This window comes from Diplotaxodon limnothrissa, linkage group LG3, assembly GCF_057381915.1.
Source record: "Diplotaxodon limnothrissa isolate DT_005_m linkage group LG3, D_limnothrissa_male_GT1.1, whole genome shotgun sequence".
NCBI lineage: Eukaryota > Metazoa > Chordata > Actinopteri > Cichliformes > Cichlidae > Diplotaxodon > Diplotaxodon limnothrissa.
The window spans coordinates 16,303,404-16,317,870 of record NC_140598.1 but is presented as its reverse complement, the minus strand read 5'-3'; the positions used below and the strand labels follow the sequence as shown (position 1 = coordinate 16,317,870).

Here is a 14,467-nt window from a genome sequence, read left to right as displayed (position 1 = left end):
ATTGATCAGATGCTGCCAACACCATGTGTTTCATGTGAGCGCTCAGCTGAAACCCTGGGTTGACTTATCGAGTTAATAACAAGCTTCACGTGACTGTGAATGCTAAAGTGAATCCAGATAAAGGAAAGAGACCCTGCTAATGTTGGACTCACTTCTTAGTGTAGATCCCAGGAGGAAGTTCAACATAGCCATTCTTTGTGCTAGCTCGACCAAACCTGAGACCACAGTGCAGGATAATGATCATCATCTGTCTCTGTCAAGGACATTTAAACTCCACAAATAACAAACATAATTATATTTGATCATTAAAAATGATGATTAAACAAAGTGTCAAACATACTTAAGTAGAAGGACTGATGTTTGTGTTAAAATACCCTCTTAAAGCTGAAATAATGATTCAACTTCTTTACTCAAGTAAAGGTAAAAGAGTCCAGGCTCTGAAATGTACTCACAGTATTAAAGTAAAAACTCCATCTTTGAAGGAAATTTCTGCCAGTTTTTGTGCAAAGTTACCTGAATTTCTACCTCCAACATTAATATGAGAAAATTATCTGAACTTTTATTCTAATGAATTTAATCAGCTTGAACATTTTGTAGCACAAAAGTAGAAAAAACCCAAAGGGAATCAAAAATAGCTCCGTTTGCTGTTGCCTGCATTGTAGATGGACGGCTTTGCCTCAACACCTAAACAGGAAAATGAGTTTAGTCAAGTATTAAAGTGGGATTGAAGAGGTCAGGAAACCAGAGATCAGGTGTTGTGGTGCAGCATGGTCACAAGAATCATTTAGAAATGGGTCGAAATATTTTCTATTCTAGATTTTTTGCACACAGTCTGATGTGCTGCTGCTCTGAGGTTTACTGCTCTCTGTGTGCTTAGAAAACTGTGAGGTACAAGTAGATTTGACACAAGTTATAATGGCTGATTTCCATATAACGGTGGAATACAGGGACTTAATCTTTAAGTAAGAAGAAAGTTTGAAGCCTAATCTTGAAAGTAGAGATAGTGTCTGTCTCCTGAATCCAAACTGGAAGCTGGTTCCACAGAAGAGGGGCCTGAAAACTGAAGGCTCTCCCTCCCATTCTACTTTTAAATACTCTAGGAACAACAAGTAGGCCTGCAGAGCGAGAGCGAAGTGCTCTAATAGGGTGATATGGTACTACAAGGTCATTAAGATAAGATGGGGCCTGATTATTTAAGACCTTGTATGTGAGGAGCAGGATTTTGAATTCTGGATTTAACAGGAAGCCAATGAAGGGAAGCCAAAACAGGAGAAATCTGCTCTCTCTTTCTAGTCCCTGTCAGGACTCTTGCTGCAGCATTTTGGATCAGCTGAAGGCTTTCAGTGAGTTTTTAGGACATCCTGATAATAATGAATTACAGTCGTCCAGTCTGGAAGTAATAAATGCATGAACTAGTTTTTCAGCGTCACTCTTTTTTAGCATTTTTTAACAACAAGCTTCTGTCTATTAGGGCTCTTGTCTCGCCGACTGCTGCCTCAGATCCGAGTCTTTCTCCTGTGTGCTCAGCTGTCTTAGAGCAGTTTGATCCCGTCTCCCTTAATGACTTGACTGCGGTAGTTCATAACCTAAGATCATCACACTGCCCCTCTGATTGTCGCCCCCCAACTACTCTTTCAAGGATTGTCAGGTTGGAGATTGGCCTATAATTAGCTAAGACAGCTGGGTCTGGGGATGCTTTTTAAGTAAAGGTTTAACTACAGCCAGCTAGGGATGGGTACCGTTTACATTTGAAAACCTGCTAAATCAGAATCAGTTGCTGATGATGGCTTTTTTCTTTTCCATCAATCACGTATAATCTTAACTCAAAGTGAACATAGACTTGATTGCTCAGATCAGCCAATTCAAAATGCTAATTCAATCAACTCTGAGTTCATGGCTAGACTCAGTTTGTTGGCCCTGCACCTTAAAACTATTCCCTGTTTGTCCCTCATGTTTTTTGGATATTGTTTTCACATCTTATGTCACGGCTAGCGGGGCGAGCCATGTTGAATTTAATAAAGGACCCAAGATGCAGACACTGCTGTGAAGTGAGTGAGCTTTATTGAAACGGTGAAGTGCAGTGGAGATGGCCTGTGCAGAAGCTAAGATAACCTCTACTGAAAAAACTACAAAACTAACCTGAAACCTTAAACGGAGACAAGGGGAGACAACACAGACGAACCAGCAACAAGCAGGAGAAAACAAAGGGCTCATATACACAAAAGAGCCATCAGGGAATGAGAAAAGGGAGACACAGCAGGATTCATTGGACATAACCAGACAAGGGGAAGCAAAAGTAGACACACTAACGTAGGACATGGCACTGTCAAAATAAAACAGGAAGTGAACACAGAGACACAATACTAACACAGTACAGAGGGAACACAGAAACCAAAACCTCAGAACTAGAAAATCTTAATCAGAATGAAATTGTAACAAAAGACAAGAACAATCAAAACAAAACCACTGAGTCCACAGACTCGGGACATACATCGGCTCAAACTGTGGTCATAAATATTTTGTACTTGTAAATCAGACTGTGTAGTTGTGAACTGAGATTTGTAACATTGTAAAACAAAATATCTGGAAAGTTTATGTTTTTGCGTTCATTGATTTGTGTGTGTAAAAATGTAAAAATGTAAAAATGTAAGAAACATTAGAACTACTTTTGCTGACACAAAGTTTGGCGAGCACTGCAAGTTGTCCCTTTAAACCAGTCACTGATATAAAGAGAGCACCTTGTTCCAGGGCATCTGAGCATGGAGGGAAAGCTTTATGCAGGAGATGGTAAGAGCTGTTGGGACTAAAGAAACTGAGCAGAAAACTACAGACATCTGGAAACTGAGTTGTTAATTCTCAGTGGGATCAGCAGGACTAGCAAAGCTCCACCATGACAGTCATCTGATTGACTGAACCCATCCAAACATCACTTCATGGACCTTTAGCTTGTGTCTGTGTGTGGACAGACATAACATGAGCTAATTATACATTACTCCTCCACAGAGTGGACCAGCAGAGAGCAGAGGTTTCCACTGGTCAGTCTGCACAGCAACATCAAACACACCTGGACTCTGTGGTTATGGTTTGTAGTACTACGTTTACATTTGTTCTTTTCAGTCACCTCTATGCTGCACTTTGTGGACCAGAGGATTGTCAGTGTGTCCAACATAAGTCAGAGTTTGGGCTCCATGATTTCAGTCAGATTGGGGTGACTGTAGCTCAGGAGGGGAGCAGGTCAGCTACTAGTTAGGTTTGTGAATCAAACCCTGGCTGGCAAATGTACTGGGTAACGTACTAAACCCAAGCTGCCCTCTGATACATCCATCAGAGTGTGAAAGAAAGTATTTAAGCATAGAACAATGTGCTTGGTTGAATGAGGCATGTTGTATAAATGCTTTGTGTGCACAGAGTATGAAAGAGAGCTATATAAGAACCAGTCCATTTACCACTGGGTAATTCATATAGTCTTCTTTTCCAGCGGCTGGAGGACAACATCACCATGTTTGTGAAGAACGAGCTGAAGAAGATCCAGAAACTTCTGAGTCCAGATCACCCAGAAACTTTAAAGAGCCAGATGGAGGATGAGGAGATGTTTGAAGGTGAGGATGAAGATGAAAGAAAGAGCTGCAGAGAAGCATTTCTGAAGATCACACTCCACTTCTTGAGGAGACTTAAGCAGCATGAGATGGCTGACCATCTGCAGAGCAGTAAGAGAATTTCTCTAAAGACTGAATATTGATCTTTCCTAATAGCTCAAGAAATGGACCAAGAGACATTCATCCTTTCAGGGTACTGAAAGGCTATGATATTTATTATATAATATTTGTTTCTGAATTTCTTACCTTCAGAAATATTTGCTCCACTCTGTAAACGAGAACTTAAAGCCCAACTGAAGAAGAAGTTCCAGTGTGTGTTTGAGGGCATCGCTAAAGCAGGAAGCCCAACCCTCCTGAATCAGATCTACACAGAGCTCTACATCACAGAGGGAGGGACTGCAGAGGTCAATGAGGAACATGAGGTCAGACAGATTGAAACAGCATCCAGGAAACCAGACAGACCAGAAACAACAATCAGACAAGAAGACATCTTTAAAGCCTCACCTGGAAGAGACGAACCAATCAGAACAGTGCTGACAAAGGGAGTGGCTGGCATTGGGAAAACAGTCTTAACACAGAAATACAGCCTGGACTGGGCTGAAGACAAAGCCAACCAGGACATCCAGTTCATATTTCCATTCACTTTCAGAGAGCTGAATGTGCTGAAAGAGGAAAAGTTCAGCTTGGTGGAACTTGTTCATCACTTCTTTAATCAAACTAACGAATCAGGAATCTGCAGGCTTGAAGACTTCCAGGTTGTGTTCATACTTGATGGTCTGGATGAGTGTCGACTTAATTTGGACTTCAACAAAACTAAAATCCTGACAGAAACAAGAAAGTCCACCTCATTGGATGAGCTGCTGACAAACCTCATCAGAGGGAACCTGCTCCCTTCTGCTCGCCTTTGGATAACAACAAGACCTGCAGCAGCCAATCAGATCCCTCCTTGGTGTGTCGACATGGTGACAGAGGTCAGAGGGTTCACTGACCCACAGAAGGAGGAGTACTTCAGGAAGAGATTCAGAGATGAGGAGCAGGCCAGCAGGATCATCTCCCACATCAAGAAAGCTCGAAGCCTCCACATCATGTGTCACATCCCAGTCTTCTGCTGGATCACTGCTACAGTTCTGGAGGATGTGCTGGAAACCAGAGAGGGAGCAGAGCTGCCCAACACCCTGACTGAGATGTACATCCACTTCCTGGTGGTTCAGGCCAAAGTGAAGAGGATCAAATATGATGGAGGAGCTGAGACAGATCCACACTGGAGTCCAGAGAGCAGGAAGATGATTGAGTCTCTGGGAAAACTGGCTTTTGATCAGCTGCAGAAAGGAAACCTGATCTTCTATGAACCAGACCTGACAGAGTGTGGCATCGATATCAGAGCAGCCTCAGTGTACTCAGGAGTGTTCACACAGATCTTTAAAGAGGAGAAACAACTGTACCAGAACAAGGTGTTCTGCTTTGTTCATCTCAGTGTTCAGGAGTTTCTGGCTGCTCTTCATGTCCACCTGACCTTCATCAACTCTGGACTCAATCTGCTGGAAGAGCAACAAACAAGCTCTCAGATAGAGAAATACTTCTACCAGTGTGCTGTGGACAAGGCCTTACAGAGCCCCAATGGACACCTGGACTTGTTCCTTCGTTTTCTCTTGGGTCTGAAGACTAATCAAACTCGTTTGCAAGGCCTCATGACACAAACAGGAAGTAGCTCAAAGACCAATCAAGAAGCAGTTCAGTACATCAAGGAGAAGCTCAGTGAGAATCTGTCTGCAGAGAAAAGCATCAATCTGTTTCACTGTCTGAATGAACTGAATGATCGTTCTCTACTGGAGGAGATCCAACAGTCCCTGAGATCAGGACGTCTCTCCACAGATAAACTGTCTCCTGCTCAGTGGTCAGCTCTGGTCTTCATCTTACTGTCATCAGAAAAAGATCTGGATGTGTTTGACCTGCAGAAATACTTTGCTTCAGAGGAGGCTCTTCTGAGGCTGCTGCCAGTGGTCAAAGTCTCTAAAAAAGTTCTGTAAGTTATAAAGTTTTTATTATTTAATTTGGTTGGTATGTTATGAAAAACACACTGCATCAACTTCTGTTTTGTTTTTGTCAAAATCACTGTAATATAATCACTGTACTTTTATATACACGTGACTTGTATTAATGCTGCTGCCCTCTTGTGGCTAAAGTGTAATTATGTTCTTGTTATTAGGGAGGATTTGAGAGTAACATGCCAAGTGAGTCAGCACCTTTGCTTTAGCTTAAAAAATCCAAATTCTTATGTCATCAGTTATAGTTGCATGTATTCATTATCATAACTTAACCTTTAATATTGATGTCTTAAAATTATTTTGAGTAAACTAATGTTAAGGTTCAAATATTGGGGAAGGAGAGTACAAACAACCATGGTCCAGAACTTGGTCAAACGATTTTAATGAAATACACGCGTGGGAAGACCAGCTCCGTTCGCAGACCGGGCTGATCTCCGACTTAATCAAAGCATAAACAGATATTTTATACCATCAGGGCTTGAATTTAATGACGCCCTCTCATACGTCGCAAACAGAATATATGCATACGTCAAATCAAAACCACAATGACTTTTAACACAGTTTAAAAGAACATTATCTCCTATCTTCATGGCAGGTACTTCCTGTCACTGCCGGATGCTCGCTTATCATCTTGACACATCAGCAGCAGTTCTGCGACAAACTGCTCTTTTGCAACCCCGAGCAAAACATGATTAAACTTCCACCTATAAATGATTCTCTTTAACTAAGTGTGTGTCTCGTCCTTAAAGGCTCCTCAAAATAACCTACACTTAGACTCTGCTTTCGGTTTCAGTTCTGCAAAAGGCACACTCTTCAAACCTGCAACTTCCTGTCAGCCTGCAACTTAGTCTTTCTGAAAGACACACACTGTTTAAACATCTGAATGCAATATCAATTCTGTAGATTATATTATTAATGCAATGGTAATGATGATGATTATTAACAATAGCAGCAAAATATCTCTCCAATCTCAATACTCCCTCTCTCGACCTCTGGAACACCAGAGGTCACAATACATTGTGTTGGGTCACTCCTCGGCCCACTCAGCTGCTTCCATGTCCATCCATGGCATCATGGACATCGGGGTCACCACTCCCGCTCTGACCCTCTCTAGCCGTCCTCTGGCTCAGCAAATCAGACAACCTCATGTCATCTAAGTGGTCCAGTAATAAACACCAGCTCCCCCTCGAGAACACTCCATGCGTAAGATTAGGTTTTTTCTGCGTCCCTCTCTTGTGGTCCATCATGCCTCGGGCCTCCAGGAACCTCACCCCCCTGTGGTCGCCGAGATCTTCTGTAAAGCAAACAAAACACCTTTTCCTGCACCTCCCTAACTTATCATCTTTGGGACTCTTTAATCAAAAGCCTGATCCTAATTATCTTCTTGACTTATTGACTTGTATTTATATATATTCTTCAACGTTACTCATCATTTTAAAACTCTTAAAACGCTGCTTTCACGTCCCTGCATGCGTTTCCTGTCGCTTGCCTTATCTAATCATCAACATCCTGTACACAGAACTCTCGCTGCTGCAAGGCCTCCACTCTGACCTAGAATCTCCTTTCACAAGAAAATCATTATAAGCGCCTATTCTACTAAAAGATCCAAAAAAAACAACCACTTTAATCAATTAAGTTTAAACATATAAGCAATTACTCCTGCATACATTTTATCACAGCTAAACGCTGCCTTGAAACAACTCCTGTGTGTTAACACTAACTTCATTTTAAAACTCACATTTCCTATGTTATAGCCTGTTTTTGGTACAGCCTTTTTATTTCATCTTGCTCCTTTGATGTAACAATACCTTCTCATTCTAGTTTATCAGACTTAACCAAAATATATGCTTTCCTTCCTTTGGTCCTTCTCTAAAGCAAGAAACTCCTATTCAGTTCCTCTTTTCTGTCACTTGTTACAGGGCCAGCTCAAGTTCAGTTAAACGCTAAATTAATTTGAGGCCTTTTGCCTGGAATCAATACTGTCATGTGTGTTTATGGACTCTATATGTCTGTAAGCGTGTGCAATCCTTCAATAACTCATATCATCCTCACAGTAGATTGGCTAATCATAGCGCTAGCCAAAGGCTCGTGACCCTCAAGAGACGAATTTAGCCACAACTCCCTTAAAGGCACAAAATGCAATATGTATAAAAAGTCATTTCTATGTATAAGCTCTCCCCTTTATCCTAAAAATAAATCTATGTAATATCTGTATGTGTGTCTTCTATTCATTAATGTAATTGTCAGTTATTTTCTCTCTTTATTTTATCTTCTTTTTGTTTACCTCTTTGTTTGTGACGTGGACATCCCTAAACCATCCTGAGTTCCGGCTTCAATTTCAACCCAATTGTACCCTCTATTCTCGCAGTCGAACTCGTCTGGGCTTCACCTTCCCACTGGCCCCTGTGCCCTTCTCTTAGTGTCCTTTGTTGTCTTGTGATCCCCAGCAAACACAGTCTGTTTCTTCTCTGTTTCTTCTCCGTTGCTCTTTTCAGTATTTTCCTTTTAGATTAAATCCCAGCCTGGCAAAATATCCCATTCAGTGTCTTTAAACAGTTATGTCACACTGTTCTTACCAGCCTGCAGTTCACCGTGCATTTTCCATCACGTGCTTTTCTTCCATGCTGCTGCTGCTGGTATCGTCAGTGTAGTTTCAGTTGCACTGTCTTTTGCCTGCTGTTAATTCTTGAAGTCCACGATGTTCTGTCGGTCTTCATCAGGAGATTAACTGTCCTATGAGCTTCTTCTCAGGATCGGGACAAGTGGGAGGTCAAGCTGTAAAATTTTAAGCCAAAATCTGGCCTGTTTTCCTCCCAATTCTGTTAATCAATGGTTTTGTACTCAAGATTCTAGGTTGAAAGAAGTCCACCTGTATTGACACACTAAAGCATACAATTAATATCCTTTTCATTTCTTTTCTTAAAACCTCCATTTGCTTCATCTGCCTGGAGTTTAACTCGTATGTTTCTCTCTCTGTGTGCTCACTTGTCACAGTCAGTTCCTTTTATGGGCATGCAAAGTTCCTGTCACACACACCATTTCCTGTCAACCTTGCAGCTGCTCAGAACCATATTTTCTGTTTCTATCTCTCCTGTTTTGTTTTTTTTACAGGCTAATAAAACTCTTGTTTTACTAAGTCTTGATCTAAAACAATTCACCCTTATTTCACGCACACACTTCTAAATATACTAAATTCTTTGCGTTTGTCAGATCGTCTCACACACACACCGCCTTTTCTCTCACACTTCCACTTCTGCACTCACTCTACTATCAACTTTCATAGTGTTATTATTATTTATTATTTTGTACAAATCACACCCAATCACTCAAAGCCTGCTACTCACAGCATTCACACACTTAAACTGTGACAAGAGTTGAGGAATATACTCACAACATGCTTTCCTAAGAGTATTTCAGACATGCCTTTCATAATCAGAAAGAGCAAGTCAAAGAAAACAATTGAAACCTCTATTAATTCTCACAGCACACACATAGAATAGAAAAAATAAAACACACCAGCATTTATTGCTGATGAGAGGTTACTCCTAAAAGTAATATGTTAGTCTTAAATATATACAGTGCACTCACTATATTTATATATCAAAACTCAGTCAATTACTATACATCCACTACGGCAACTCAAAACTTTATTTATAGCCCTCTAATGAACATAAATGGCGTCTTAAACACACACTCAACAATGTTTGCAGCAGTATTTGTAAAACCAACTGTGGTTTAAACAGTTCACTGCTGACTAATTTGCATTTTCACACTCACACACACACAGTCTAAAAATAGCTCCAGCACTGCCTCAGACTCCTTTCACACAGAGATCTCTTATTTTATATTACAAAGACGTCTTATATTTACAACCACTGTCACATCTGTCAGCTTTAGCGCCTAAACAATTTCGACAAATTTAAGTTAACGGTCCAACCGATAAAGTCCAACTTTTTTGTGATCAATTAACCAGTATCTGTCCAACAGTTTCTGGCCTCATCTCTAAAATCCCTAACTCAATTTAAAAGCGTCAACCAACCCAAACTTTGCCTGAAGCTCTATTTTTGGCATTTCACAGCCAAGGCTTACCCCGAAGTTTTAAGTTAAAGTTACACGCCCGAAGTCCAACTTCTGCTGGCCAAAAAAGCGCAGACTACCGTTCCAAACGGTAAGGAGACTCTAACTCCTAGTTATTCTGGAGTGCCCCAAGCTCCACAGTGACCAACTGACTATCCCTCTTCGAGGACAATGCCTAAGCGTCCTTGGCATTGGCAAGCGTTACCTCTGAGCACTGCGCTTCCTATCAGTCCAACTGACGTTCTTGAATAATTTATAATACTTTGGAACAACAGTAAAACAGCCAAAAAAGTGTAAGACTGAAGCAGGTCCAACCTTATAACCAATACGGGCTCCACCCCAAACAATAACCAAATTCCCTAATATACTAAAATCACTCAGCAGTCCAACTGCTTTCCACGGTCCAACCGTATTAAATCCTTTAGCGGTCCAACCGCATTCAATCATTTTTAGCAGTCCAACTGCATTAAATCCTCAGTACTGTCATGAGATTCTCATCAAAATCAAAGCAGACATTCCCCAGTAATTTCAGTGAGTAGACTTTAATTTGTAATGTCCAATTTGGCACACTTTGGAAATAATTCAACAGGTAGTGCCTTACCTTTGGATAAGCGGCTTAGAACAACAATGAGAAAAAGAGAGCTGATTATTAGCTCATCAAAACACAAAACAAAATCACAATGAATTATCGGTTAATTTCATTTAAAATAATTCATTAAGTATTTATGTACAATTCAAATTAGTTAATTACATATTTTGTTGGTTTGTTTTCTATTTTAATTATTTTACTGACACATTTAATGAATTATTTAATGATGTATTTATTTAATTCACGTTGCTACTCCTGGCCCTGCATCGCTGTTCATAAATACATTTTATTTGTCAGCTTCACCCATCAAAGTCAGGGGGCGGGGTTAATGCTGATCAAGTCAACACCATTGCTTTGGTCTGGTGGGCGTTCTTTTAGTGGGCTTTTCTCAATACTAAGTAGGCCTACACACCAGGGTTTGGACATGTGTGGACCCAAACTATACTTTTACCCTTTTTTGTGTGTCACCAAATACACTTTAATATTTTCTAGACAAGAATGTAGTGGCGTAATCTTTAACCTCTTTTGGCTCCAAACAGAAGTGACAGACTTGAGCAGGGTTCATTTAAAGGCTGACAGAAGTGGAGTGGTGACGGGGAGATGTTTGACAGGACAGTGTTTCAGCCTCCACAGGTTCATGTTGTGCTCCATCAGTCAGTGAAGATGAAGTCAGTGCTGATGAGGCTGTAGAGTGTGTGAGGGATGTGAATGAGGATGATGAAGATCTGATGATAGCAGATAAAAACAGGCTGCAGAGACTTTGAGCCATACAGGGCACACAGTGTGTGTACAGAACAGCTGAAATCATTATGGAGGCCTCACTGGAATATGGAAGCATCACAGTACAGCTTCAGTGAAGCTTTAAAGTCTCTGATATGAGATGAGAAATGAAGCAGCCAGAGCTTTTTCATGAGTGGAAACCCACTGTGACTGTGAGCTGCTGCTACAGCCTCCAGATTAGCCAGCAGCTCATCCTGCTCAACATGGACCTGTGGTCAGAGTGTGTGCTGGATAATCCGGCCCAGGATGAGGCCAAACTGACATGGGATGAAATGTCTGTCACATAATTGAGCTTAGTGTAGTTTCATTTCTGCACAATTTAAAAACAACCAAAACTTTGTTCTGTCTTTTCTATGTTATACTGTAGACTTTCTTTGATACTGTGTCCAAAAGGAGCAGCTTTTACTTTGAAGGGGAGGCGTCTCTGTTTCCTCTTCAGGTTGGATGATGGAAGCAAATTAGTAGCTGTGTCCCAAAACGTCGGCTGCATCCTCCAGAGGCTGCATTTGAAGGCCGATTACGTCACAGCCAGGCGATGAAGGCTGTCCGTATTTGTCGACTCCTTCAAATGTGGCCGACAAATGCGTCCTTAATTTCCCCGAATTTGAAGGATTCGTCGGGTGTGTCCTTCGTGGCCCACCATATCCCAGAATTCATAGCGCGGCCCAGCCAAATTTCAGCTGCCAACAATGGCGGCTGCTACTAAGTTTTCAAATTACTCTTATTAATCTTTCTGGGTCACAAAATAAACTTTTAACATATTTTCAGGCGAGAAAGTAGCTGTGTAAACTTCAAATATCTGCTTGGTTTATCAAGACATCGCATATTTGCAAAAGTGTGCCGACGTTTTCGGAGACGTCTGTTCCCCACCCGCTCGCTAGCAAGCCGGGGGGTTCAATGGTCACTCCAGCCGGCGAGAGCAGCGGACGCCCGGCTTCATCGTTTTCAGACCCCGCTCTTTCGCTACTCAGGTGAAACACGATATATAAGTCACTCGGATAACTTAAAAATGTAATTGTTTGCCTTTTTTCTGTGTTTTATTTGTTCCGGAGTAAATCGGTTTGGCTGAGATCAAAGTTCCTCCGGGATTTTCACACAGCTGAATAAACGTTAAACAGGAAACTGATTAAACAGAAGTGTGAGACGGTGGAGAATTTACGCCAGTGTCCTGTTATATTTTAGATAGCAAGGAGCAGACGGCCGAGTTTATTAAACTCCACCGACACAGCGGTGACGCAAATCTGAAGGCTAGACCGTCCCATTTCACAGCCTCGCACTTCCAGCCTTTTCGGTCTTTGAAGGACCCGGCCCACGTAGGCCGCGAATACCGGGTCCTCCGAAGGATGCAGCCGACGTTTTGGGACACAGCTAGTGTGTGATGTTCTTTCAGTGTTGCACTTTGTAGACGCTCCCTGAGCACTGGTCTCACAGCCAGCTGCACATAGAGACCAGTGTTGTTAGTCCAGGTCAGAAGATGACTTGTTGGAATGAAAATGAGCTTGTAGTTTGTCTGCTTTAATAATGTGACTGGAAAAAGGTGTTGGACTTCAAATATGTCCATTTCTTTCACACTTCACCTTTAAAAGTGAAGCCTTGTGGTTCCTGGAAGGAAAAACACGACTTTTTCAAGTCTTTGTCCTGTTTTTATGATAAATGTACGACTTTCATGTGAAACATTCAGAGTTTTTTCTCTTGTTGTGTTTGTTTGAAGCTGCTTCCTGTTGGCTTCAGCTGTTTGGAGTTTCCATTTTCTAAACTTCTACATTCTGAACCTTCTTCAGCTCTGAACAGATGATGAAACACTGAATGATTTCAAGCTCACACTTTGTCTAATAAACTTACATCTTTCATTCTTTATACAGATTGAGGGACTGTGGTTTGTCAGAGATCAGCTGTGATTATCTGGCAGCAGCACTGAAGTCCAACCCCTCCCATCTGAGACAGCTGGACCTGAGCTCCAACAACAAGCTGCAGGATTCAGGAGTGAAGCATCTGTGTGATTTCCTGGAGAGTCCAGGATGTGGACTTGAAACTCTGGGGTCAGTCAGCATGTTTTAGTTGTGCTGAGATGAATATGATGTGAAAGTTGTGCTGACACTAAACTGCAGACATCAGGCTGATATTATACTGATCCACACTGAGGATCTTCATGGTAAAGTCTGTTTTCTTCTTCTCTGGTTTAGTCCATTGACTGCAGCAGAACAATGTTCACATTTCAAACAGTGAGACTCAACGTATGGCCCGCGGCCCACACGCGGCCTGCCCACCTTTCCTGATTCAGAGAGAGGGGACCCTGATTAACTGTGTAGTGTTCTTCCTCACAGTTCTAAGTATCAGACACAACAATGAATAATCCACAGCTGACTGTCTTTAGCAGGTCAAAGGTCACTGCACACAGCAGGCAGTGGGAAATATTATAATTCTGATCATTTATCAGCACATATCCATATGTATAAAAACAAAGCTGACACTGTGAGACTTGATCAGAGGTGTGATCATCACAGCAGAGGCCTTTGTGTCAAAGTCACTGAGGATCAAACAGAAACACATGAAGCAGATTTTCCTGTTCTGGCTTTTTATAGCAGATAACCTTCAAAATATTCTGCAGTCCATCAAAAACTGAAGCAAACCATGAATCAACATGTGAACATGAGCTGATGCTGCTGAAGTGAAGCAAAGTTACAGAGGTTTGATTACAGACACAGCTGAGAGTTTGTAATCTGTCATCATTTTAAAAGGTTTACATTTCTTCAGTATATCCACATTTGCAGCTGGTACCTCAACCTCCACTTGTCCAACACAACTGCTGTCCACTGCCTCCATGACATTGTGATTTTGCTGTTGGTCTTCTGTCAGATCTTCATCAATCACTTCTGCACGGGGCACACCTTCAGACTCTGCAGCTGCATAACGAAAGCCTGTAAGATAAAATTAGACATAAGGTAAATGTACACCAATATTCCAATGACAGGTGTGTGATTCATCTGGAAGTTATGTGCGGATTAGTGTACAGTGATAGCAATTTAGTATGTTTTTAGAGGGGGGGGGGTTGTTTACCTCCGATGGGTGCTCTTTTTCGCTTCCGTTGCGTACGCCTTGAGTGCCGGTCCGAGTCTGATACAGGTATGTCGTCATGCCCCATGTGCAGTGTTGGTGCCCAGTCTGGATTTGTTACATCCATTTCATATGCTGGTTTGCCTGCAATAATGCCAAATCATAAGCTACTCAGTCGACATGATGTGGTTCTGCAGCATCACACATTAGCATGTTTTATCTCATTATCTATGACCGCAGCACGTTGAAAATAACACTAAAAGCCTTTCAAGAGTGATATGAATTAATTTAGAACTCACCGGAAAGAAAATGCCGTGAGCAAACCA

The 14,467-nt window shown here is 41.6% G+C and overlaps 2 protein-coding genes across 2 annotated transcripts in view; both read left to right on the top strand.

The window, feature by feature from the left end:
• Positions 1 to 14,467, top strand: part of LOC146634681 (protein NLRC3-like) — a 256,953-nt gene that overhangs the window by 100,530 nt on the left and 141,956 nt on the right. The window lies entirely within an intron of this gene.
• Positions 2,666 to 13,145, top strand: LOC146634687 (protein NLRC3-like). Its single transcript, XM_085379146.1, has 4 exons — positions 2,666 to 3,082; positions 3,479 to 3,707; positions 3,849 to 5,619; positions 12,950 to 13,145. The coding sequence occupies exons 1-4, from the start codon at positions 3,080 to 3,082 to the stop codon at positions 13,143 to 13,145; spliced, it is 2,199 nt and encodes a 732-aa protein (XP_085235272.1). The 5' UTR covers positions 2,666 to 3,079.